Source organism: Silurus meridionalis, chromosome 17 (genome assembly GCF_014805685.1).
Source record: "Silurus meridionalis isolate SWU-2019-XX chromosome 17, ASM1480568v1, whole genome shotgun sequence".
NCBI lineage: Eukaryota > Metazoa > Chordata > Actinopteri > Siluriformes > Siluridae > Silurus > Silurus meridionalis.
This window is the reverse complement of record NC_060900.1, coordinates 25547369-25573548: the sequence shown is the minus strand read 5'-3', so window position 1 is coordinate 25573548 and position 26180 is coordinate 25547369. Positions and strand designations below refer to the sequence as shown.

General features: G+C 40.3%; 1 protein-coding gene across 1 annotated transcript; it reads right to left on the bottom strand.

Moving 5' to 3' along the window:
- Positions 1-415: 415 nt before the first annotated feature.
- Positions 416-21792, bottom strand: acsbg2 (acyl-CoA synthetase bubblegum family member 2). Its single transcript, XM_046872085.1, is given in 16 exon segments — positions 416-1168; positions 2038-2284; positions 4753-4892; positions 5191-5408; positions 5978-6220; positions 6423-6604; positions 6799-6969; positions 7172-7321; positions 7756-7836; positions 9024-9144; positions 9610-9633; positions 9635-9696; positions 10986-11233; positions 14275-14348; positions 14709-14847; positions 21531-21792. Coding segments are annotated over 16 exon segments (2226 nt in total). The 5' UTR covers positions 21538-21792; the 3' UTR covers positions 416-1049.
- Between the last annotated feature and the right edge of the window lie 4388 nt (positions 21793-26180).

Genomic DNA, 26180 nt, shown 5'->3' with positions numbered 1-26180 from the left:
CTTTCTGAAGCTTTTCAAGAAATATTCTAGAAATTTTCTGAGTAGATGCTTTACAACTTGTGTAGAACATTACACCAACGGTTCCTCAAGGGTTCTTTGTATTGGTGATACAAGAAACTTCACAAAGAGGCATTTTCCATTTTCTGGATCCCCTAAAATGTCTCTAGAACCCTACACCAAAAGATTTTTTTATTCATAAACGTTTCTAGAGTTCTCCTTATCTATTGTGTGGTTGCAGCTTTGTCTATTTGGAACCTTTCAGAAGTTCACGCAACCTCTGTAGAATTCTACATGATGCTCCTCGAGGGTTCTTTGGATTGGACACCTTTTGGAAAGACTTTGGTGTAGGGTTGTAGTGAAACGCCACAGGTTTCGAGTATTTGATTGAAGAAGGGAATGTTCGACCCTCAGCATCTCACGTGTGAGAATTCTTTTTCCTTTATTTCTAGACATCTGGAATGTTCTCAGAGAATGATGGTGACTCCATCGATCCACAGAGAGAGCCAGAGACAAACCCAATGCAGAATGGCACACTATGGAGCAATGAGAGCAGGACGAGACTGAAATACACTCCAGCTACAAACACACTCGTTTTTTTTCCTTCTAGTTTCAGACTTTGGTGAAAACAGAAACTATAAATAAGTGAATAAATAAATCCATCGCTCGAAGGCGTGCAGCTCGAGGAATCGGCACTACATCTACAACAACGTCTTCATCACACCTCGGAAATAAATAAATAACTGACGCTATGCTCGAGGAGGATTTCACGAAGCGGCTCGCGCGGGGTTCTTTAGCTTGCAAATGTAAACAAACAAGAAGAAAAGCTGAATAGAAAACTTAAAAACAAACAGAGAAGAGAATCAGCAGGAAAACATCACGTGGGGAAAGTTACGCTTCGTCTCTTACACACACACACACACACACACAAAGTCATTTACATGAACAGCGACACATACAGACAGAAGGCTAAGTGTGTGTGTGTGTGTGTGTGTGTGTGTGTGTGTGTGCGCGTGCGTGTGTGTGTGTGTGGTCGCCCTTTGGTACGGATCTTATTTAGTAGGCAGAGGGGTCTCTGGGTTGCTCGGAGTCACGGCCTCTTTGTAGAAGTTCTCGATTTGGTCTTTGTACATTTTCTGCACCACCGGCCTCTTCAACTTCATTGTGGGGCCTGAGAGTGAGACAGAGAGAGAGAGAGAGAGACAGAGACAATGAGTGAGACATAGATAGAAAGAGTGAGACAGAGAGAGAGTGAGAGAGAGACAACGAGTGAGACGAGAATGTGAGCAAGAGAGACAGAAAATGAGACAGAAAGAAAGACAGAAAGAGAATGAGACAGTGTGAGAAAAAGAGAAAAATAATAAGAGTGAGAAAGTGAGAGAGAGAGAGAGAGAGAGAGAGAGAGAGAGAGAGAGCGCAACAAAGCGTAAAGGTGGTGTACAAGAGGAAAAAAAGAGAAAGTGAGACAAAGAGAGTGAGTCAGGGATTAAAATAAAAAAGAGAGATAGAGGGAGAGGGAGGTAGAAAGAAACATTTAGCCTAATTATACACTTGCATTCCTCCGCATTTCTTTTTCCAACAACAAAAACATCCTGACACTTTTATGCCCGTTTAAATAGAACTTCTAATTATCGATGCAAAGCTGCCACCCAGTGGCCTTCTGCGGTACTGCAAAGAAGGTTGTTCATGTGTTTTAAAACAATTCCTTTAAATGACAAAAAAATAGACAAGAAAATAATAAAGTATGACGATAATAATAAATAAATAATAAAATAAAAAGTGTGCAAATGTGAGTGTGATAAACTGATGTCCTATTCGCTCTGAATTCTCCCCTCACGTTTTTCAAGTATGCAAATTGTATCAGTGTCAGGAGGAAAGTTCAGCCATTTTCTAATCGGGTATTTATCACAAAAGTGTGTGTGTGTGTGTGTGTGTGTGTGTGTGTGTGTGTGTGTATGTATGTGAGAAAGCGCCATTCTAACTGCTACTGAAATCAGGTCTGGTCAGGCGAGTCTTTTATTGCTCATGTTTCACACTAACCGAGCTCTCCTCCGGGGATGGAGAAGTCCTGCTGGAGCACGGTGAACTTCTGGATGCGCTGAGCGTTGGACGTGGCGCTCTCGTTCACTCGGTTGATGCCGTCCTGGATGGCGGAGTGGACGATGCGGTCGCGTCCCCCGCAGATCTCAGACACCCGAGTGGACGAGCTGCCCAACTTCCTGCACCATTCCACAGCCTCTGGGGTGAGTTCGTCCTCCGGGACACCCGTCTCACTGTTTAACTGGCACTGAGAGAGAGAGAGAGAGAGAGAGAGAGAGAGAGAGAGAGTGAGAAAATATACATGATTGTATTAATGACAAATCAGTCATATAATAAGAAATGGGACATATTTTATGAGAGAGATGTCGAAACTTTATATTAAGTCATATATATAGAAAACCTTGTATTCCACAGAGAGTTTCACATTGAGAATATTCTTACTGGTAGGGTAAGTGTGTGTGTGTGTGTGTGTTTATACACCGTCCAGGCATAATGTTATTCGCATCGATCAGGCAGAACATTATGACCACCTGCCTAATATTATGTTGGTCCCCCTTTTGCTGCCAAAACACATCTGATCCATGGATCATTAACAGCGTGAACTTCTTCAGCAGTTTGAGCTACAGGAGCTCGTCTGTTGGATCGGACCACACGGACCAGCCTTCGCTCCTCACGTGCATCAATGAGACTCGGCCCCCACGACCTTGTCGCTGGTTCACCACTGTTCCTTCATTTGAGCACTATTGATAGATTCTGACCACTGCAGACCAGGAACATCTCACAAGAGCTGCAGTTTTGGAGATGCCCTGACCCAGACGTCTAGACGTCACAATTTGTCAAAATCGCTCAAATCCTTACGCTCGCCCATTTTTTCTGCTTCTAACATCAACTTTGAGGACAAAATGTTCACTTGCTGCCTAATAAATAAATCCACCCACTAACAGGTGCCATGATGAAGAGATCATCAGTGTTCTTTACTTCATCGCTCATAATGTTAGAATGTCATAACGTTATGCCTGATCAGTGTGTGTATATATCAGCTGTCAAAAATAACGTAGTAATAACGTGTTAACACAAATACATTTTAACACCACTAATTTTAATAGACAACGATTAATGCATTTTTTTATTAAAAAATATAAATAAATATGAGTTGAAATTAAAACCTTTAACGCAACACACACACTTTCACGACGTCTTTCCTCATTCAGATATAAAAAAAAGTTAAAAAAATCCACCGGAAAATTATTTTTCATCACTAAACCTTTGTTTCACTGATGCGCCACATCTTAAATAAAGAACCAAAATCCGCCATGATGCACAAATCCGGCGGTTAAAAACCGTCCGTGTGGAAACATAGCAAAATTTCAGTTCGGTGTCCTGACGATTTACGTAAATTAAAACACCGTAATTACTTTAAAACATTTACAAGAATATTTTGTCTTCATGCTTTATGTTGAGTTTGGTTTCACTAATAATAAACATACATTTGCATAAAGCATCAATATTTGTCCATGCGCACGTTGATTAGAGTATTAAAAACGAAAATATCAGCCGAGGGTATATTTATAACATAAAAATGTGCAATTAAGTTGATTAATATTTGAATCAACTGACAACCCTAAAATAAATAGCACTATAATATTATTTTATAGATTTTATAGATATTTTGTCTCTCTATCGGCATCTCTTGTTCTTTTCTTTCCTTCTCCGCTAAAGAAACTTCCAAGGGATGTTTGATTCACACTCGTTATTAATTAGCTGAACTCGTGGAAATGATGCTTTTAAAATCATGATGTATGTATATATAGATAGCGGTTAATACATAATTATACAGTGTCGTATACAGACATTTTCCCCAGAACCCTCCTGCAAATCAGTCACAAGTCTTCAATACTGCTGTCACGTCTATTTTTATAAACACCAGACGATTTACTGCTCTTTCGTCTGTCATTTATTATTTTTATTCTGAATATTCTACACATTTTTTGGTTTGAGTAAAATCGCTGAGCAGGCCACAAACATAGATTACGGTGGAACTGAACGAGTTATTGGGTTGTGTGAGGAAAGTGCAGTCGCTCCACCAGCAGGGGGAGACAAATCATAAATGTGAGCATGACCCAGTCAAAATCAGGATAACGCTCAGTAAAGCAGCTTCTTTTAACTGCTACCTAATGACTATAATGACCCTCCATAAACATTGGATTGTTGCCCGGAATTATGGTTCTGTAAAGCACCAAAAAGCACAGAAGCAGATAAGCAGGATTTCCTGCTGTATCAAGCTTTCTGTCGGAGTTTGAAAAACATCCCAAAACCTTCATATCAGCAAGAAACGTAAGAAAGAAAAACACCAAAAATCCCGAGGAGGAATAGAAGGACTCGTCCTGCGAATATAAAGAACGAAAATGGCGCAATTGAATAGCTAATTAAATAGCTGACTTATAGCTTCCTTCTGCACCGTTAATATAGCGACATCTATTATTATCTATACCACTGTGATATGAACACAAAAATGCGACTTCTCTTCTGATCACATTAATCACAAGTGATATGTTAAGACCGCTGCTGAATTCTTGAATCTGACTGGTTATGAGGTTTCGATAGATTTTTTACAACAGCAGCAGGTTTATATTAACGCGCTCGCTCCAATACGTTGGATTTTGCACCGGAATGATTATTTCCCTGTAGCAGCACAACCCTAGGTGATGTACATACCTTGAGGGTGAGCAGCATAGAGAGGAATTTGCGCTTGTCTCCGATTAGCATGGCGTTGCTAATGATGGGCACAGCCTCCTTCACCGCGTCCTCGGTGGGCACCGGGGGAATGTTCTCTCCTCCGGCAGTGATGATCAGTTCTGTCACACACATTTTATTTTTATTATTTTTTTGAAACCATGCACACAGCAATACAGACTATAGACTTTATATACGAATATCCTCTGCAGGAAATGACTGTAGATTTAAATTTGGCATAAATCGGTGCCAAACTGGTGGTTATAAGAACAATATAATATATTATAATTATATATATATAAATATTAATAATTATAATAATAATCAATAATAATAATGTCTACTAATCCATTTAATTTACTAGGATTTAAGATCTCTTTAAAAAAAAAATCCCTGCCTGGTGTGAGTGTATTTCTTTACCTTTGATGCGTCCTGTAATGTACAGGAAGTTGTCCTTGTCATGTTTGCCCAGGTCTCCAGAATGCAGCCAGCCGTCTGCATCCAGCGCCTCCTCGGTCTTGTCAGGCATGTTCAGGTAGCCCATGAAAACGTGACGTCCCCAGAAACAGATCTCGCCGTTTTCTTCCGAGTCGGGGTTAAAGATCTTCGTCTGGCAACCTGCGATCACTTTTCCACAGCTGGTGAAAGGAAATTTTTTTTTTTTTAAATCAGGTTACAGTAGATAACTGCTGTTGACCTTGTACAGTGGACAAGGTATGGTTTCTCAAATTTATTGTAATGCTTCATGTTTATGGAGAAGTTTCCACAGAGGAGTCCTCAGACAATGCCAGAGACATATTTAGAAATTAAAATTTTAACCATAGGTTTTACTTACATTATACAATATAGGTTGGCTTTTAAATAAAAATTTTCTTTAGTTATTAATAGAGGTCGAAGCACTGATATCTGCTTGCGGCAAAATGCGTACCGATGTCATTACAACCACATGCATGAGTAAGTAAATGTTTTGATTTCAATAGCAATGAATATGAAAAAAATGTATTATGATAGTATTAATGCTTTTTTAATAGACTCTCTATTTAAAAGTGATCTTATTTGTCTGTACAGCGCAGAACATATAATAATAATAATATAATCTAGAATTTGGAGAAAAAATACAACCATTTAATATCCTGATAAAATCTCCACATTAATACTGGTAGTCACGTACCTATATATTATATATACATATATTTACTATATATACCTTGTGAGTCTGAGGGCATCGGGCATCGACATGCTGTGGGGTCCGCTGCTCTCGCTCATGCCGTACAGCTCAAGCAGAGGGATGTCCAGGCTGAAGAAGAACTCCAGCGTTTCCTTGGTAATTGGTGCAGCACCGGTATAGCAGCGGACGCAGCGGTCCAAACCCAGCGCCTTCCTCACTTTCCTGAACACTAAGCGTTTGGCCAGGCGATAGTTCAGCGGCGTGCGGGTCATCGCACCGTTCCTGAAACGGAGGAAGAAACGTTGTTTTTTTTTTTTACACTGAAATTAAAAAGAAATATCAATAACAAACACCTGGTGTACATGTCCAGCTGCTGTAGCGTAAGTGAAAACTGGAATTTGTTTCATGGACCCTACACTTAACTATGATGATGATGACGTGTGTGTGTGTGTGTGTGTGTGTGTGTGTGTGTGTGTATACATACTGCTCCATCTTGCTCAGGTTGGTCTGCAAACCCACATCTTTGGCCCAGGATGCCACTTTACGCCGCACTGTGGACGATTTGGCTCCGACTGCCTTCATCTTCTCCTGCATCTTCTCCCAGACCCGGGGAACTCCCAGGAACGCCGTGGGTCGCACCTCACGCAGGGTGTTCACCAACGAACCCTGAGAAGATTTCAGGATTACATTATGCTACAAACACATTAAGGATCATCACAGATTCACTAAAACTGAAGAGGAAAACATTAAAATTTCAGGTGTGAAATTTATTGTGAGCTTAAAGCATCTACATGATTTTTTTTAAATGTATTGCATAAACACACACACACACACACACACACACACACACACACACCTACCTTAAGTGCATCAGGCTGGGCAAAGTACGTGGCTCCTCCAACCCTCATAGTGATCCAGATGTCGACCATCTGGGCAGCGATGTGGCTGAGGGGCAGGTAGCTCACCACCACCTCCTGGGACGTTTCTGACAGGCGGATGGTAAACGCCGTCGAAAACGCCGTCCAAGTCAACTACGACCGAGAGCAAAAGTTTTAGCACCCTGCACCGGAACGACTGGTTTATATGCAGCATAATACAGTAGAGTGCTGATTATAACAGTGTGTGTGTGTGTGATAGAGAGAGAGAGAGAGAGAGAGAGAGAGAGAGAGAGAGAGAGAGAGAGAGAGAGAGAGAGAGAGAGAGAGAGAGAGAGATAGAGGTGGCTCAGCTCACGTTATCATGGCTCAGCATGACCCCCTTCGGCTGCCCGGTGGTTCCTGATGTGTAGATCAGGGTGCAGCACTGATTTGGTTTCTGGGACGCGATGATGTCATCGAGCGGAGCGTCCGGCTCGTTGCGACCCAGTTCCATAAACTCCTCCCACTTTACCACATGGCAAATAGGAAAAGGGCATTCGTTAGAATACATGTGTACACGTGCGCACGTGTGTGTATATTCGGGACGCACATTTCCATAACTGAGGCCGCATAGCCAACAATACAATAAAGATACATATGAAGCAGACACCCATGCGTTTTGCGATACGATTTCCTAGTTTGATGTCATTTCAATGTGGAACAGATGGTTCACGTTTATTTCTTCAGACTTAAGTGCCTTCTGACTTCTAACGCATGGCCCTTTCATGGATATTAGTAGTGCAAAAAAAGATAAATGATCAAATAAAACCAGTTGTTCTTTTCCTGTTTTGTCTCCACGAAGACGCAGCTCTACCTCTGCCATGTTAATCTGTATTTTATGCGACTCTCAGGACACGCCTCATACATTTCATTATGCTAATAGGCATGAATAATTCGTACCGTGTAAAGATTGGGTTTCTTCTCTTTCAGGGCATCTTTGTACTGGATGATGGCCTTCAGGTGAGGAAGCTTGTCTTGAATCTGAAATAAGAAACACACACACACATAGGTAACGATACACCTTGATGTACTACAGAAACACAATGGCACTGCTTGTACACACTGCAGTAGTACGTGAGTAATCAGCAGAATCTCCTCTACCCAAGTAGTCAGAATGACTCAAACTGCTTGTTGCGTATGTTTTAATCTCTTTATCATCTCACGCTATCATTCAATCACCCGAAACTCTTTCTTCCTTACTCCATCCCTCTCTCTCTGAATTTGGGATTGAAAAAAGGTTTAATGTTGTTCCATGTGAACAGTCTTCAGGCTCTGTTCTTCTTCTTATTATTATAATAAGAATGATCTCATTCATACAACTGAGCAGTTGAGGATTAAACAGTGGGAGATTAATGGTGGTGGGATTTGAACTCACGACCTTCTGAAGAGAAGTCCAACAATTTAACCACTAAGAAAACCCCTTTCCCTTTGCCTGTATGCTTAAAGTAAGGCCAGGCAAAACAATGCTTGTTGCGGTGAATTACATCACGAGTCGTTTTTCTGAGATCCCGCAGATCATTTTGTATACTTAAAAAAAAAAACGTGGGGAATTAAACGGCGGGTGAATCGGCGAAGTCACATGACGTTATAGACAGCGTGGCCCTATCATCTTACAGAATCTGCAAACTCGCGCCGGCGTGTGACCTATCGAAACGCTCGTTACGCTGAGCACAATCGCGCTACTGTTCCGCACTAACAGCGGAGTGTGTCCGGTGCTGAGTTATGCACATTCTACTTTTATATTTTATTATGCATAAATTTGTTCATAAATGCATGGTATATCGTTTGAAGATTTGATAGAACATTTCATCTATATCGCCCAGCCCTCGCCACAAATCTAATAAAGCTCTCGAATCTAATCAAACGTCTAATCTAAAACGTTAATCTCAGGTTTAACTAATCTGGCACTCTCTCTTAATGTGACAGATTAATTGGAATACTGAAGGGACCCCAAACAGAGCTGCTTCAGAATGCGATCTTGATCGGATAAGCATCAGATTAGTCGTTGTGCATGAATCACATTAATGAGAAAGGTCCGATCCAGTGGCTTTTCCTCTATGCATTTTAATGCATCATCATTAAACGTGCAAACGTAGACGAATCCGATTTCAACACTGGATCATGTGTGTGTGTGTGTGTGTGTGTGTGTGTGTGCACGCAGCCTTTACCTGTAGGATCTTCTGCAACTGTTTGTGGTTCTCCACCACCAGGATGTTGGCCTGGCAGTTCTCAGCCACATATTGGCACGCTTCCGGGGAGTTGGTGGTGTAGATGCCCACCGCGAAACCTCTATTCAAAACAAAACACGACTGTGTGAGTAACCCTCTGTTTTTAAAAACTCAAAGATGAAGGCACAAATATTCAGGGGTTAAAAATTAATCTGGTTGTATTTAGAGATGCTTTTTTACTCGAAATCAAGATCAAGTGAGCCGATTATCTGTTTTTATTGCCGTTTTTACATTTTTTCCAATCTTCGTACAAAAGAAAAAAAAAGGGGTCAAAATGGACAAATATTTACATAAACAAACAAATAAATAAACAAACTTGTAAAAATGTGTAATAAATAAATAAATAAAAAATCACAAAGGCATTTTTTGACCCATATGAATGATTTTGAAAGAAATTATTATTAATTATTCTTCAAGTTCATTATTACACACACACACACACACACACACACACACACACACACACACACACACACACACACACACACACACACACACACACACACACACACACACACACACTTACCCAGCCAAAATGGCTGCAATGTCTGATGAACCATTCGGCAGAGTTGAAGCCCAGGATGCCGACTCCATGGTAACGCTGCAATCCGAGCTGTAAAAACAACAACACACAAATCACGAATAAGCACACGTGTTCACACACACACACACACACACACACACACACACACACACACACACACACACACACACACACACACCCACCCATCATTTCAAATATTTACACAGGATTTAAAACATTTATTGTTCATTTCATATATCGATCTTTTTATCACAGCCTGCGTTAAAAAAAAAAAAAAAAAAAAAAAAAACAATCAATGCAGACTGCAGCTTTCTCCCCGTCCCCGAAACGCATGCAGCTAAAACGGCTAAGCGAAAACAAACGTCTCAAATGCATCCTTTAAGGCCGCTTGAATACGCACGTACACGCTATACACATCTCTGTGGTTTCCCCTGCAGCTGTTCTGGCTGCAAAGTTTCCTTACTGACCTCTCAAATAAATAAATAAATACATAAATAAATACATAAACAAAAATCTAACAGTATGCTTTTCCTCTGACGTTGACAAAACTCTAACACTGGAAACTCCTTCCAAAAACGTTAACCGAACACTGAGTCGCACTCAAATCTGACCAATCAAAATGGGGAAATTCCACAGTGTTGTTGCATAAACACGTTTCAAGAACAAGATCAAAACCGCAGAGTAAAAACCTGAGAAAGAACGAGGGTTTAAACCTTAAAACCCGCTGCAGCTGAGGATGTTTCCGCATCAACAGCCTAAAGATCCATAAGGTCACTGTGGAGGTTTCTTCTTCATACCATGAGCACCATCACAACTTATAGGGACTAATTTATGAGACAACATTTAGATTTGCAATCTGCATCATTCTGAAAAGCTGCTTCGGGACGATGTCCAGTGTTTACAGTGCTTCGCAAATCAAACTGTTTTCTCCTTTCCTCATTTCTTCCCATGGTGCACTAGAGGTTAACGTCCTACAATCGCCTTGAAATCATCCCATATCATGTTTGTAAAAGATCTACAGGATCCTGATCCCTCTTGTGGCTTCCAGCAGAATGAAAACGCTCTGAATTAAAGCTGATCTGATCTGAGCTCACCCTCGCTGGACGACTTCATGGAAAGAGTAGAGATAATGGATAAAACACAACGTGTAGGAGGAGAGGAAACTAATGAGATTGATGATCAGAGCACAATCGCATGTGTCATCAGATACACAAAGGATCTGTCGCACTGCTCTGTGTTCAGCTATTGATCATTTCTGAAGAAAATCCTAACTAGAGTTTCTATATACGAAATGAACACTTCTCTATTTCTCTCGCTCGTTCTTTTCCCTCTGATCTTCTTATTTCTCCACCCCTCACCTTGAGGAAGCTCTTGGCGGCGGTACGACAGTCTCTGTAATAATCTTTGTAGCTGAGTTTCCTCCATTGCTCGCCTTCTTTCCAGCTGAGCGCCGTTCGCTCTCCGTATTGGTCCACTGCACGAGTGAACAGCTGGTTGACGGTCAGAGGAGCTTCAGCTGCCGGTCCAGACTCGCCCATCCTTAGCTTCACCTCGCTGTCCCTCTGCCACGTCCACAGAGATGAGCCTGGTGTCATGGAGATAGGAGCTGCAAGAGAGTCAGATACGGTGAACTTAAAGTTGTCTGAACTTGCGTTTAAAAATGTAAACTATAACATTATATATTTTAACATCAAACATCAAATCTATTATTCAAAAGGGACTTTGGTTGGTCAGAAAAAGTCACAAAACCTTCTAAAGACATACACCCCCCCAACCTGAAAAGTTTAAATGGAAAAATAGCTGTCAAAACAAGTTCTGTGAAGTATTAAAGTAAGTGTTATCTTGTTTGGTTGTTAAAAATAATCCCAAACTTGCCAAAACAAAAAAGTGCAGTGTTGAACAAGGGGATTAACTAATGGGTTAGAGCAAAGTTCGGGGGCACAAACTTTCGCACTCCTCTCTCGCCGTGATATTTCAGGCGGTTCTTCACATCTACAATATTTCATTTTTGCAACAGGTCACTCTTAGTGCAACTGGGAGCTTTAGAAAAAAAGCCAGAAGGAAAACACTGACCCCAGAGGAACAAACACACAAACACACACACACACACACACACACACACACACACACACACACACACACACACAGGAAGAGGAATTTGCTCCAATTAATAGTGTTTATCCCTGATAAACAGTGGTTTATCTGCTCTATAAACACTGTCCCCTGCACATTTTCAAGAATCATCTTTATTTTGACTGAAACTGATGGATACGCTGTGTGGCCAAAAGTATTGGGACACCTGCATTTTCCCCAAACTGTTCACTTAAACTAGGAGACCCGAACCTGTTTCCCCGCGTTCAGAGCCATGAAGATATATGCTTTCCAGGAATCTCCACAAGAACTTGTGGATCATCTTCCCAGAGTGCAGGTTATTGTGGACTAAATGTGGAATGAGATTTTTCATAACAAATACTAATCTTATGGTCAGACGTATACAAACTTTTGTCCATATAGTGTACATAAGGGGTATGAAAAAAGCCAAAATAAGAAAATCAAGAATTTAAATAAGATTTAAAAAAAAAGGCAGAGAGAAGAAGAAAGTAAGCCTGGAAAAAAAAAAGGAAGAGCATAAAAAGAAAGCGAAATCCAGGGGAAAATAAAAGGCATAAGTAGGAATTTTAAAAAATATTACAGAGGCAAAATAAGAAAGAGAACGTGAAAAGAATGGAAACAGAAACAGCAGCGATTTATAAAAACAAAAAAAAACAAAAAAAGGAGAAGGAGAATCATGGTGGGAGATAAAAAAATTAAAAGGATATAGAAAGAATGTTAGATTGCAAGAGTTGACAAAAAGAAAAAACAAGAACGCAGTTGACTAAATGGGGAAAAAAAGGACAATTAAAGCAAGAAATAGGAAAAAGTTCTGAATACTTGGAAAAATTTTTTTTTTAAAGATGAGGTGAATAAAATAGCATGAATGCACAAAACAAACACAGGGAGAGGCAGAATGTGAGAAATGACATAAGTAAATACAAAGCAAGAAAAGAAGTAGAGTAAAAATAGAAAAAGGGGAAAAGTGATGAGGCAGGAAAGGAAATGGGACAAAAACAAGAAGAGAGGTGGGAAAAGGAAGCAGCGAAATAAGAAATCAAGAAAACGAAGGAAGGAAATATAGAAAAAGGAAGAAAGAAAGAAAGAAAGAAAGAAAGAAAGAAAGAAAGAAAGAAAGAAAGAAAGAAAGAAAAAGAATCGAACAGGATGATGGACTTTCTGCTCTTATGCCTAAAACTATACTAAACTTTATTATCTATAAAAATTATAGCCCCATAAATATCATGTGAGCCACCAAGAGAAGGATGACCAGTAACGAACTTATCCCTCGTTCAAGTGTAAACAGGGCAGTGTGGGGTGAGAAGGGCGGAGTCCTGTCGTATATCACTGTGTAAACACTCATGCAAAATAGGAAAAGAGATGTGCGAGTGTGTGTGGGTGTGTGTTTCCATTTCATTTACTGTAATGGTAAAAAGTTCATAAACTGAGCAACTGAACTGTCAGTTCTTCTTTCATACATATAAATGTGTGTGTGTGTGTGTGTGTGTGTGTGTGTGTGTGTGTATACCAAGTTCCCTCTCACACACTTCCCTTTCCAGAGGGACGTTGTGATCTCACAGACCTGGAATTTTCCGACCGGCTCGTATCCGAGCGTGTTGAATTCCCGAAATGACATAATAATTTTCCAGCATTTTGGATTGAAGAGAGTTTTTTTGTTTGTTTGTTTGTTTAGTAAAAAGCACCTCTGTGCATTTTTTGCGTCTCACATACACATATAAATACATACGTGTATTTAGCCTCCCAAATAATGATTTGCATGTCCAGCCGCTATCTAGGTATCTGTCACTCGGGTGTTTGCATCGCATGTGGTTGTGTGATCTTGTGTGTTCTGAATATAAAATATTTTTTATTCGAATGCTGTTTGTTGTTTCGCTTTTCTTTGATACTCAGGAAGCTGTGATTCGTTTGAGACGCTCTGAAACACCCAGCAAATCCAAATAATCCTGACCAGTCTGTACCTGTACACATGCATTTCCATGTGTGTGTCATTGTGTGTTTGTGTGTGTGTGTGCGTTTGCACGCATGTTTGGTATCTTACCAGGCAATGTATGTGTGTATGTGAAAGAGAGACAGAGACATCTTATATGTTCTGTGTGTGTTTGTGTGTATCTGTACAATCTCAGGTTACTGTGTGTGTGTGTGTGTGTGTGTGTGTATCTTATACTATCCGAAGTATACTATCCAGACACTATACAGTGTCTGGCAGCCCTTTTATCGTACATTGAATCGCAATGGGCTACTGTTTTGTAACTGATCCTAATGTACCCCTCCTTTTTATATATACATATATACACACACACACACCAGGTTGTGCGTGTCTGTGAGTATCTGTTCAATGTTACTGCCATTGTTTGTGTGTGTGTGTGTGTGTGTGTCTGTTTGTGTTTGTGTGTGAGTGTGTGTGAGAGAGAGAGAGAGAGAGAGAAAGAGAGAGAGAGTGTACGTGTGAACGAGTGACAGAGTGTGTGTATCTCACTAGGCTCTGTTTGTGTGTGTGTGTGTGTGTGTGTGTGTGTGTGTGTGTGTATATAGTACCAGGCTCTGTGTGTGTGGTGATGATGTTTCTCTCCTCTTCTTGCTCAAAGGGAGATTCCTCCTCTGATGATTCACTGAGAAGGAATGAAATAAACGGGTCATTCAAGAGCTGCAGCATATCACACACACACACACACACACACACACACACACACACACACACACACACACACACACACACACACACACTTGCATGCATCACCATGCATAGTGCATTTTTATTTAATTGCCTGTTTTACTATTTACTTTCTCCTGCACTGGAAGCTCCTGTCGCCCAGTCACTCCCTTGTGTGTGTAAACATACTTGGTAATAAAGCTATTTCTGATTCTGAATAAAATGCTTTAAATAAAGAGTAGGTTTGTCCGATATGTGAAGGCGCTAAAGTTGAACGAAGTGTGTGCGTGTGTGTGAAAGTGTGTGTTGTGGTACACACTTGGCTGTGGACTCCGCAGTGAAGTCCTCCAGAGAAGCGACGCTGTCCTCAGTAGCGCAGGACTGCAGGATGTTCGCGTCTCCTGCAGGATCCATCACTACTCCTGCCGTGGACATGGCTGAGGGTTCACACACAATCACTGTAATAAACACACACACACACACACACACACACACACACACACACACACACACACACACACACACACACAAAATTAACACATTGTCACCTCACCAAAGACATCTGGTGATGGAGATTTACTTCTTTGCCACAGAAAACAGCCGGTCTAGCGTATTTGCACTGAAGTGTGTGTGTGTGTGTGTGTGTGTGTGTGAGAAAGAGAGAGAGGGCATTTTAGTGTGCACATTTCACACTACACACCTGCTCAGCGCAAGACATGTGGCGATCACATAACAACATGCGCTCCGAGGAACAAGTATCTGTTTGTGTAACTATTGGCTAACTGACTAGAACATATGGCCATAAATAATCTCTCTCTCTCTCACACTCACACTCACACTCAGTAAAAACCTTCAAGGTAAATTTACACACTTAGACACACATTGTTTGGCAAAAGTATTAGGACACTTGACTTTCCCAGCCATATGTGCTTCTGTTGCCACAGAGCTGAACGCAAACAGTTGTATAGGATGTTTTTTTATATGCTAGCATGAAATCTTCCGCTAACTAACATTCGTGTCTGCGGCATTTGGTAGACGGATCTCACCAGAGCGACGTACAAAAGTCTCAATCAGCGTTCAACTCTGATGGTAGGATTTATAGCACATTTTCTTTTTAAATAAGAAAAATAAACAGGGAAAAAATAAGCGCTAGTTTGAGGAAGAGGCAGGTCTTTACCTGTCGTTTTAAGATAATGATAGACAGTGACTGAGCTGTTTGGACATCTATGGGACGTTCGTTCCACCACCTCAGTGCCAGAACAGAAACGAGTACTGATGAATACTTACCTCTTCCCCTGAGAGATGGTGGGACCAGTCGAGAAGTGCTAGAAGATCTGAGGGAGAGTAGTGGCAGTGTGAGGAGTGATTAGAACTTTGAGGTAAATGGGTGCTGGTCCATCTTTGTAGGCAAGATTCAGTGTTTTGAACAAGTCACAAAGCTGCGTTTTGGATCATTCACAGAGGACAGATTGTGTTCTGAGGTCAACCTGCCAGCCAAGAGGTGCATTTGGCCACTCTCGAAATAACACGAGACTGAATCCTTCTGATGTTGGTGTAGAAGAAAACGACAAGAGTGTATCACATTAGCAACATGCGAGTTGATTGTACATGGTTTGCCTGAGAGTTGTGAGCGGTGGCTAAAGAGGAGATCCCAGAGTTGAGTTCTGTAGGGATATCATAAGATCCTGACCTGGGCAGAAATAACCTGGGATGACCAGCAGTTTTACTGGGATTGAGTGTCTGCTGATGAGCGGTCATCCATGATGAGGTGTCCACCAGACATACAAACTCATCGTCAGGAGACCCAAACCTGTTCCAGCATGAAAAAGGAAGACCACCTGAAGATTTCCAGCTACAGAGCTCTGACCTCAACTCTATTGAACACCTTTGGTATAAATCTTTCATGCTGACTCCACTCCAGGCCTCCTCATCTCACCTACTGAATGAATCTCCACAAATCTTCACAAAATCTAGTGAAACATCTTCCCAGAAGAGTGGAGATTATTATAACAGCAACTGGACACTAAATGTGGAATGGGGTGAGATTAATATATCATGATATCAACTGTTCTGATTGGGTTCCAGACATTTTTTCTACCTTCTTGCAATGAAAACATCCATGAAGAACATCGCTATGATTAGATTAGTCCTGACATAACCCTGAAATCTTATATGTTCTCTGGTGCAAAAGAAGTTTCATCATTCATTCATCCTATGAAGCCTTGTGACAACTTCTCAAAAATAAAAACAGACATGAGATAAATATTGACAAGGTCATGGGGTACCTCAGGTTTCAGAACTACGGTAACACTAACAGGACAAACACTAAACTAGACTAGGACGTAGCAGCTTGTTATTGACAATTATTGTAACTCAAGTTACAGTTAAGCAGAAACCAACTGCTGATCCAAAAAGCACACCCATGTGTAGAACATCTTCTAGTGATGATTGAACAAGGAAATGAGGTAGAAATCCAAACCCCTCCTAAACAACCTCAATGACCGACAAACGTCATGGGCATGTATTATGTTTTTCCACTGCATGTTATCCGGGAATGTCCTGTTTCCGGTAGTCCTGAGGTCAAACCCGACAGGAAGGGGGTCACTTCCGAGCAGGAAACTCACACAAGCATTCTCAGTGATTTCAGCAGCCCAGAGGTTGTTTGCCTGAACATCAGTGCATAACTGACACAATATACTGTAACTGGGTCTGCTGTAGTCACACTATATTGACAAAAGTATTGGGACACCTGACCTTTCCTGCCATATGTGGTTCTTCTCCAAACTGTTACCACAAAGCTGGAAGTTCACTTGCACTTGGAAACCTAAACCTGTTCCAGCATGGCAATGTCCCTGTGCACAAATCGAGCTGGATGAAGATGTGTTTTACATGGTTTGGAGAGGAAGATCTTGAGTGGCCTGCTATGAAGCTCTGACCCCAACCCTACTGAACACCTTTGGTATAAATTGGAACACTGACTGCACCCCAGGCCTCCTCACCCACATCAGTACCTGACTTTACAAACACCCTTGTGGCTGATGAACACAAATATCCATTAAAACACACTCCAAAATCTAGTGGAACATCTTCCCTTTTGAATTATTATTGTGACCCAAGCTGTGCTGTATGCCACATCCTCAGAAGATCATTGGTGACCAAGTGCGCAAAATTAGCTGTGTTCTCCGATCAGAAAGAATGCTGTACCACATCCTCCCTGTCAATCACAAGTAATGCTAGCCAAATGATTAGACTTGTGTATGCGGAAGAGGGCGGATAGCCAATGCAGAGGAAAAGATGCACAAATTGGCTTGTCTTATACAATGCACTTAAATGCATTTCCCATCACATGGTCATTCGTTTCCAGAACCACTATGCAATAAACTGACCCGTAAGTACCCTTTTGAGAAATATACGACCTTAAGAAACTACAAAACCCGTCACGCAGAGACTTCCCACCACTATGCAGCCGGTTTCTCCGGTTTTATAAAGATATATCCGTAAAACATTATTCAAGAAGTTTCAAATATCCTTTACAGAGCAAAACGAGAGGTCACGAGAGTTCAATCATAGCAAAGTACCTCCTCCGAACATCGTCTTTCTGATTATCCTAAGATTTTAGAGTGCAGAACCCTGAACAGCTGCCAAGATGACGGAGATTACGGCCGATCTGGTTACTGATTTTTCCATGGAGATATTGAACAATCTGCTCTGGAGGCTTGATGAACACATCTGCTGCTTTCCCACAAGGCCCATTGACATAACGGCACTTTATTGACGAAGCTGAAATACAGCTCGGTGCTGCAGACACGGAGGACATCAACGACCTGCAGCTTTGGGCCTTGTTGCAGTGAGGTGATAGAGAATAAGACTCACACACACACAAAAACATATACCAAATGTGGGTTGAGATGATTCTCATAATGATTACAACCAGAAATTCGGGTTTTCTCCCTTCATTCACCTGTCAAGACCACTGGGGAAATTCGAGACACACCGAGAACAAACTGTGTATGCGACTGGATTTTCCATAACAGCATATATCTTACTTTGCTCACACCGACACAATTTCCCTTGAGCAAATTACTGTGGCCAAATATCACACACACACACACATACACATACACACACACACACACACACACACACACACACACACACACACACACACACACACCTAAGTATGACACTATCCATAATTCTGAAAACATCAAGAACATTCAACATACTGGCAGCGTCCCATCGCATCATACTGCATATACACTGCTACGTTTTTCGTTAAAAATGTTTATATTTTTCGTATCGCCATTGTAAAATCGAAAATTCAAACTATCGAAACCGGGAGACTAAACGTTTATTGTATACATCTAAAACCAAATTGACTCTTCAAATTGACTCTTCATCACATTATCTGTATATGTTGCACACACTATTGCTTCTATATACTGTACAAAGTTTTATAGTAAACTCTCTCATCATACCTGGCACACAATACTGTCATTTGCACTACCATGCACTCCCACACTTTATGTACATTACTGGTCTGTATCCCTATTTATTACCCACACTGTCTATACTGTCTCATATTGTCTGTATTGTCTTGTATAGTCTGTTTTTGTCTTGTCGTGTCTGTTTTGTCTTGTATAGGTTTTTATTTATGTCTGTACTTTTGAGAGTAACAAACAGCTGGAACCAAATTCCTTGTGTGTGTCAACAAACTTGGTCAATAAACCTGATTCTGATTCTGATATTAACAGCATTCATTTAGCAACATTCTTGTAACCTGGAAGCAACAATTTCATGACCTGGCATTGGATTAGGGACCTCTTTTTTACATTATCCAGTACAACTACTTCCACCTTACAAGCTTTTCGTTCCTTCCGGATGTCTACAGTTAAGGTTTGACGCTCAAGTCTTTTGGATTTGTCAGTTTGCAACGTCAGAACGGATTTGCATACGTTTAAAAAAATCTCAGCGCAAACGTTGCCAAACATTTCAGACGAAGGTAGAAGAACGGCCACTTGATAATGCTGTCCTTTAAATTGCTGTGATATATGTGATATCATAATACCTGTGATATTTTAGCTCCACCCACTCATCCTGGTTCGATGTTAATAACACAATCGTCTGCAGAAATTTGATGTTGAAATTTGATAAGAAAAAAATAAAAGGCTGTGACGTTCCAACCGGCTCATGACGGTGTGCTGTAGTATTCACTCAAGGCTTTCAACCGTTCTTGTGAAACTGGTAAATTAAGCACATAGGAGAGAAAGCATGTTTCAACACTGTGTGAATTTTCGTCTCAGAAGCTGATAACGTCTTCCTAGACCTCGTTTAGAAAAGCCTGAGCAAACAGCAGGCGGGGCTTCTGAACGTTTATGCTATTTGACTCTATTTGAACGTCCTGATATGCAAATGAGGCAAGATGTTTGATTTACCTAGAAATCAGTCGTACGGATGAGCGTTCACATTTCAAAAGAATGTAATTCTTGTACGATAAGAAAGAAAGAAAGAAAGAAAGAAAGAAAGAAAGAAAGAAAGAAAGAAAGAAAGAAAGAAAGAAAGAAAGAAAGAAAGATTGTCCCTCAGATAAGAATGATAACTGAGCATGAAGAAGAGAGACAGACAGACAGACAGACAGACTGGCAAAATTATAACTGAGGTCAATAAGAAATACTAAAAAACAGAAAAAAAGTAAGAAATAAAGTCCCTCTGATAAGAAAGACAACTGAGGTCATGAAGAAAGAAAGAAAGAAGAAAGAAAGAAAGAAAGAAAGAAAGAAAGAAAGAAAGAAAGAAAGAAAGAAAGAAACAGAAAGAAATAAATAACTGTACATTAGATAAGGATAACAGAGGTCATGAAGAAGAGACAGATAGACAGACACAGAATGTCTGCCCCCTTGATAAGAAGGATAAGTGGTCATGAATAAGAAATACCAAAAAATAAAAAAATAAAGAAGGAAAGAAGGAAAGAAAGAAAGAAAGAAAGAAAGAAAGAAAGAAAGAAAGAAAGAAAGAAAGAACTGTCCATTAGATAAAGATAACAGAGGTCATGAACAAGAGACAGACAGACAGACAGACAGACAGAGACAGAATGTCTGCCCCCTTGATAAGAAGGATAACTGGTCATGAATAAGAAATACCAAAAAAGAAAAAAGAAAGAAGGAAAGAACCCCCCAGTTAAGAAGGATAACAAGTCTCACTTCGCAGCATTTTGACTTCCTCAGGTCAACACAAAACTCAGTCACTGAAAAACAAATTACGAGTCACTGAAATTTAGAAAAATTCAACAACTTGCAGTTTTCTCTCGCTCTAGAAAAAAAAAGAAAGAAAGAAAACTACGACTTCACACTGTGTGAGTTAAACCAATTTACATTATCGTGTTGACTGGGATAGCTTAAAAAAAATGTTTTCACTTTGTATTTCCTAAACCCAAACATAAACACGATACTTAAACAAGGCCTAAATCCAGAACAGATACTTGGTAACGGTGTGTCTTGCATAATAGTGGAAAAATCTGCCGTCACTGCTCATTTCCCAAAACAGAGACCCCCCCTCCCAAAACAAAAGCATTATACAACTCTAATGTGTATGCAAATGACACCAAGACACACCCTGACACACCTACAACAAATGCCTCCTGCTTATTGCCCCCATCCAGACGAGCATGAAACGAGTTTTGACGTGTGTGGATGTGTGTGTGTGAGTGGGTGTGTGTGTTTGTATGAAATGGTGGGCTTCCTGCCTTCGTTTTAAACCCACCATCTGGATCTCTGCATGAGGAAACACAGCCCTTCCCAATACAAACACACACACACACACACACACACACACACACACACACACACACACAGGTTCATACTGTGCGTGTCGTTTAACCAGGATGTACTCATTCCTATGAAATTCATTTCAATCCACACAAAAAAGAAATAAAAAAAAAAATAGATGGTGACATACGGCACAAAGGGGTCTTTGCCACACACACACACACACACACACACACACACACACACACACACACACACACACACACACACACACACACACACACACACACAGTTCTGTTGCTTCAGATGAATTGAGTCACACCCAACATCCACAAGGCAACGTGTTCATACACACACATCATTTAACAAAGACTTACACTGCATTGCCCAATCCTTGGCTTTTCAATCGGAGATTTTTTCTCAATTTCTTTCCTTTTTTTATTCTAAATCTGATATCTTCTGCTTCTTCTTCTTTCCTCCGTGCCTTCGTTCAGCAGAATGCCGGTATCTTCTCTTCCGCCTGCTTCACCAACCGCCTGAACACATCATTCATTTCAAACTCCCCCCCATCCTGCAGCACCCACTTCTCTAGCCCTGCCCTCTTTTCCCAGAAGCCCATGCGCTGTGCTTCCTGATTGGCTGAAACATCTCACACCACAGCTTAAGCACTCAGCCATGTTAAATATCCCCCCCACACACACACACACTCTGACTCACTCGCACACGTTCTGTCAGACAGAGAATGTATTATGGATGATGTGCTGGGGTTACTATAGGTGAGATCTGCATCAGGAGAGGATCGTGCAGCTGCAGTGTCATCGGCGCAGACTCTTACCACACACACACACACACACACACACACACAGCAAACATTTTAAAAATATCAACATTTGCATTTGTGAAGCTCCACAGATACCACAAAATATAAATAAGCAGGATGGATGTTTTATAATGGTTTCCTTCTTTCATTCTATTTAGGGATTTTTAAAATCAGCTTGTTTTAAGATCAGCTTTTTTCATCCAATTCTGTAGCGACGCCCTACAATTTATAAAAATATGTCATTCCACTCAACGAGTTCAGCGAGTTCTAGTAAAAAAGAGCTGAATCCTCATAAGTGTGTTTACACAAGGGCAGAGATTCAAACACACGCTTTAAGACTCACACAAAGACACTACAGACTCATCTACAGACACTGCAGACTCACACACAGACAATACAGACACTACAGACTCATCTACAGACACTGCAGACTCACACACAGACAATACAGACACTACAGACTCATATACAGACACTGCAGACTCACACACAAACAATACAGACACTACAGACTCATTTACAGACAATACAGGCCCACACACAGACACTACAGACTCACACAGAGACAGTACAGACTCACACACAGAGACTACAGACTCACACACAGAGATAACAGACTCACACACAGACACTACAGACTCACACAAAGACATAACATACTCACACACAGACACTACAGACTCACACACAGACTCTACAGACTTAAACACAGATTACAGACTCACACAGACACTACAGACTCACACAGACATTACAGACACTACAGACTCATATACAGACACTACAGACTCACACACAGAGATTACAGACTCACAGACATTACAGACTAACACACATACATTACAGACTCACACAGACATTACAGACACACACACAGACACTACAGACTCACACACAGAGATTACAGACTCACACACAGACACTACAGACTCACACACAGACACTACAGACACTACAGACTCACACAGACATTACAGACACTACAGACACAAACACTACAGACTTACAAACAGACACTACAGACACACAGACATTGCAGACTAACACACAGAGATTACAGACTCACACAGAGATTACAGGCCCACACACAAACACATACAGACTCACACACAGACGTTACACACTCACACACAGACACTACAGGCCCACACACAGACAAATACAAAATAGAAACACAAGAAAAAAAAATCAGATGAATACAGAAACCGAGTCCCGTCCAGATAGAGACTAAAGCCGTCTGAGAGCAATTGAATAAACGCATGAACGCACCAGGGTACAAGTGACCATTAAGTGAAGGCTGGAAATGCACACTGTTGATATTGTAGGTATGCTGATGAAACCACGAAGGTGCCGACTCAAACGGGAAAAACCAGAGTCGTGAATTTCCAGTTTGCATAGCATTAAATCGAAAGAACTCAAGATCATGACCTTTTTATAGAACGTGCTAAATCAAGGACACAAAAAGGGGGGTTTGCATTTGGAAACCACAGTACTTACTTCTCGTCCGGCTCTGCAATACAAAGAAGTGTGAGCTTGTTTAAGCTGCACAACACTTCTAATAACACTACACTTCTAAAATACATGCAAGATTGTGTTTCATTCCTTTCTTTTTGAATGTTTTTTTATTTGCTTGAACTGTTAAAACTCCAATAGTAAAGACTATTAATGTGCAACTTCAACCTGCCATGTTAAGAAAATAATCAACAGTAAAGTGATATGGTGAGTTAATGTCTGAAATTCCTGAATAATTCCTAAATAATCCTGAAATAATTTATTTTTTTTTTGTCAATAAAATATAATTATTTTAGTAAATATAATATAATATAATTAATGACACTGTTCTGTTCATTCATTTTTAGTTAGATTTAACTTTGTGGAACATCTTACAAAGACAAGTTCGGCTCGTCATGTTACGGAGAAACCGCGAAAAACTGTCATTTCAGATTGCATGTAGATGGCTTGTGCAAAGCAGTTACAAAGTGCTGACATGTAAACGTGTCTTTACAGAAAACTGCACAATATCAACAATACGATGTTTTGCTCCCAAATGTGTATGTGAATTATCAAGAGTACAACAACCTGTTTACAACCTGTGATTGCTGTTTGTGGTCATGAAGATTATCCAACACCTTCTCCGGAATCAAAAGTTCAACATTGCTAGGTTGAATTGTGTTAATAAGGCCATGGTTTCATCAGTACGAATAACTACAAGTTTAATTAATTGTTCCAATCAATTTTTAAAAGCTCACGTGCAGTGACCCCAAGCACGTTTGTGTTCAAATCCTCACGAGAGTGTGAAGAGTGGCCTTCTGACCCCAGAGGTCAGTTTAAACAAATTGAAACAGACTTTCAATTGACTAAAAAAAAAGAAACGAGTCCTTACTTCCTCATCGGTAAATGTCATGGAGAACAATACTTATGGGGGTTTATTTGTCCATACCTTCTGAATCTGCTATTGTGTCAAAAACTACCATAAGACAGTCCTATTGGAAGTCTAATCCCCCAAGAAAACAATAAACAGAATGTGGAACTAGTGGTGACACTAATTAAACCTGCCTTACAGTATCTGAAAAGTACTTGGAATCACATTAATTGTATGCAATTGGTACTAATTCAGTATCTTGGCATTTAACCCGAGATACAGTGAGGTTTTTAGGGCATGAGGTCATGGTTTCTTAGAAGACGGACATACGAGGGTGCCATTACTTTAACTCTATATTCAAAAAATGCACAGCACACCTTCATTTACCAACTTTTTAATATGACAAAACTGCAGAATCAGGTAATTCCTTTGGCTGAATTGAAGTATTACGGCACTAGGTAGGGTGTTTAGCTCCACTGTGTTATACCCTAAGTAGGGTTTAAAGAAAATGAGCAGATATTCATTTGGGTTTTATTTTTCATAAAAAAAATGGTAGAATGAAATTTGTCTCAAATGTTAACTCTGGGCCATTCTATGATATTTGTGTACAGTAGCAGGCCATGGATTTTATACCTGGGCCTTTAGTAGTGTCCTACCTGAATCAATCTAGCTCTTAATACAATCATTAAGAAGCCATGGCTATAGCAACCATCAATATTCTACAGAAATGCAGTATAACGGAGTGCTATCTTAAATAGTAAGATTGAGTGCCATTACTAAAGCTAGAAACCCAATGAACACAATTCAACAAGTCTCCTTTCACTGTAGCCACAGCTGCACCACCCACATACATAATCTCTAGCAAAAGCATCGATATTATCTTCAATAAAATTACCACCATTTTTTCAATGCATTATGGGTTTTCTGGGAATTTAAAAATTGTGCAAATTCTACAGGAAAGGAAACGCAAAAGTATAAATGGTTGATGAAAAAGCCTAACTGCTCTGAACTTATTTCACTGGTTCAGAACAGCTTGTAAAGCAGTGGGAACACAACTTTCCATCTTTCAGTTCCAAAACAGAGAAACCTCACAGTACCACCATTTTCTAATCACAGCACACACACACATTTTTCTCCAACTAAAATATAATCAGTAATGATATTTGTTTTAGCTTCTCTCAATATTTGGCCATCAGCAATTTTGTCCAGCAGTGCCACCTGCTTTCCTGTTTGCTTTGGACTTCCTGTTTGTTTAATTATTTCCTACGGGAGCTGCTACCACAACAGCCATTGAGTCAAACTGACGTAATAGAAATTGTGTATTCATTACCAGCACTCTACATATGTGAGTTAGGAAGGACACTCGATTTTAATCATGGATCATACTATCATAAACCACGTTTATTTAATGATTTTCTGAAATTTTCAAACAACCTTTTCTCTACATTTTGAGGTGAAATGACTAAAAACTTCTAAATTAAAATATAAAAAATTATTTCTGTTAGGAAACCTTGAACAGTTTTGGAAGAAGTCTGTTTATGTTTTCCACCCCTGGAATGTCTCCAGGACAGAGAAGCTTAGACCTTTTCTGTAATACCACAGTGACAGGGCCCAGAAGTGCAGTCTGGTGAGGGATTTGAACGTACGGCCTTTCGAATGCTAAGAAGTCCAAAGTCTAAACCAACTAGCTAGCACTTTACACGAGATGTGATAGCTTCATTATCTTCAAGGAAGAAGAAAAGAGAGACTGGTTTAGGGATTGACTGGTTATATCTGGTATATCTAAGATGTAACTGATTACGGGTACTGACCTGTTTTTTCGCAAACATTCCTCAACATTCAGCA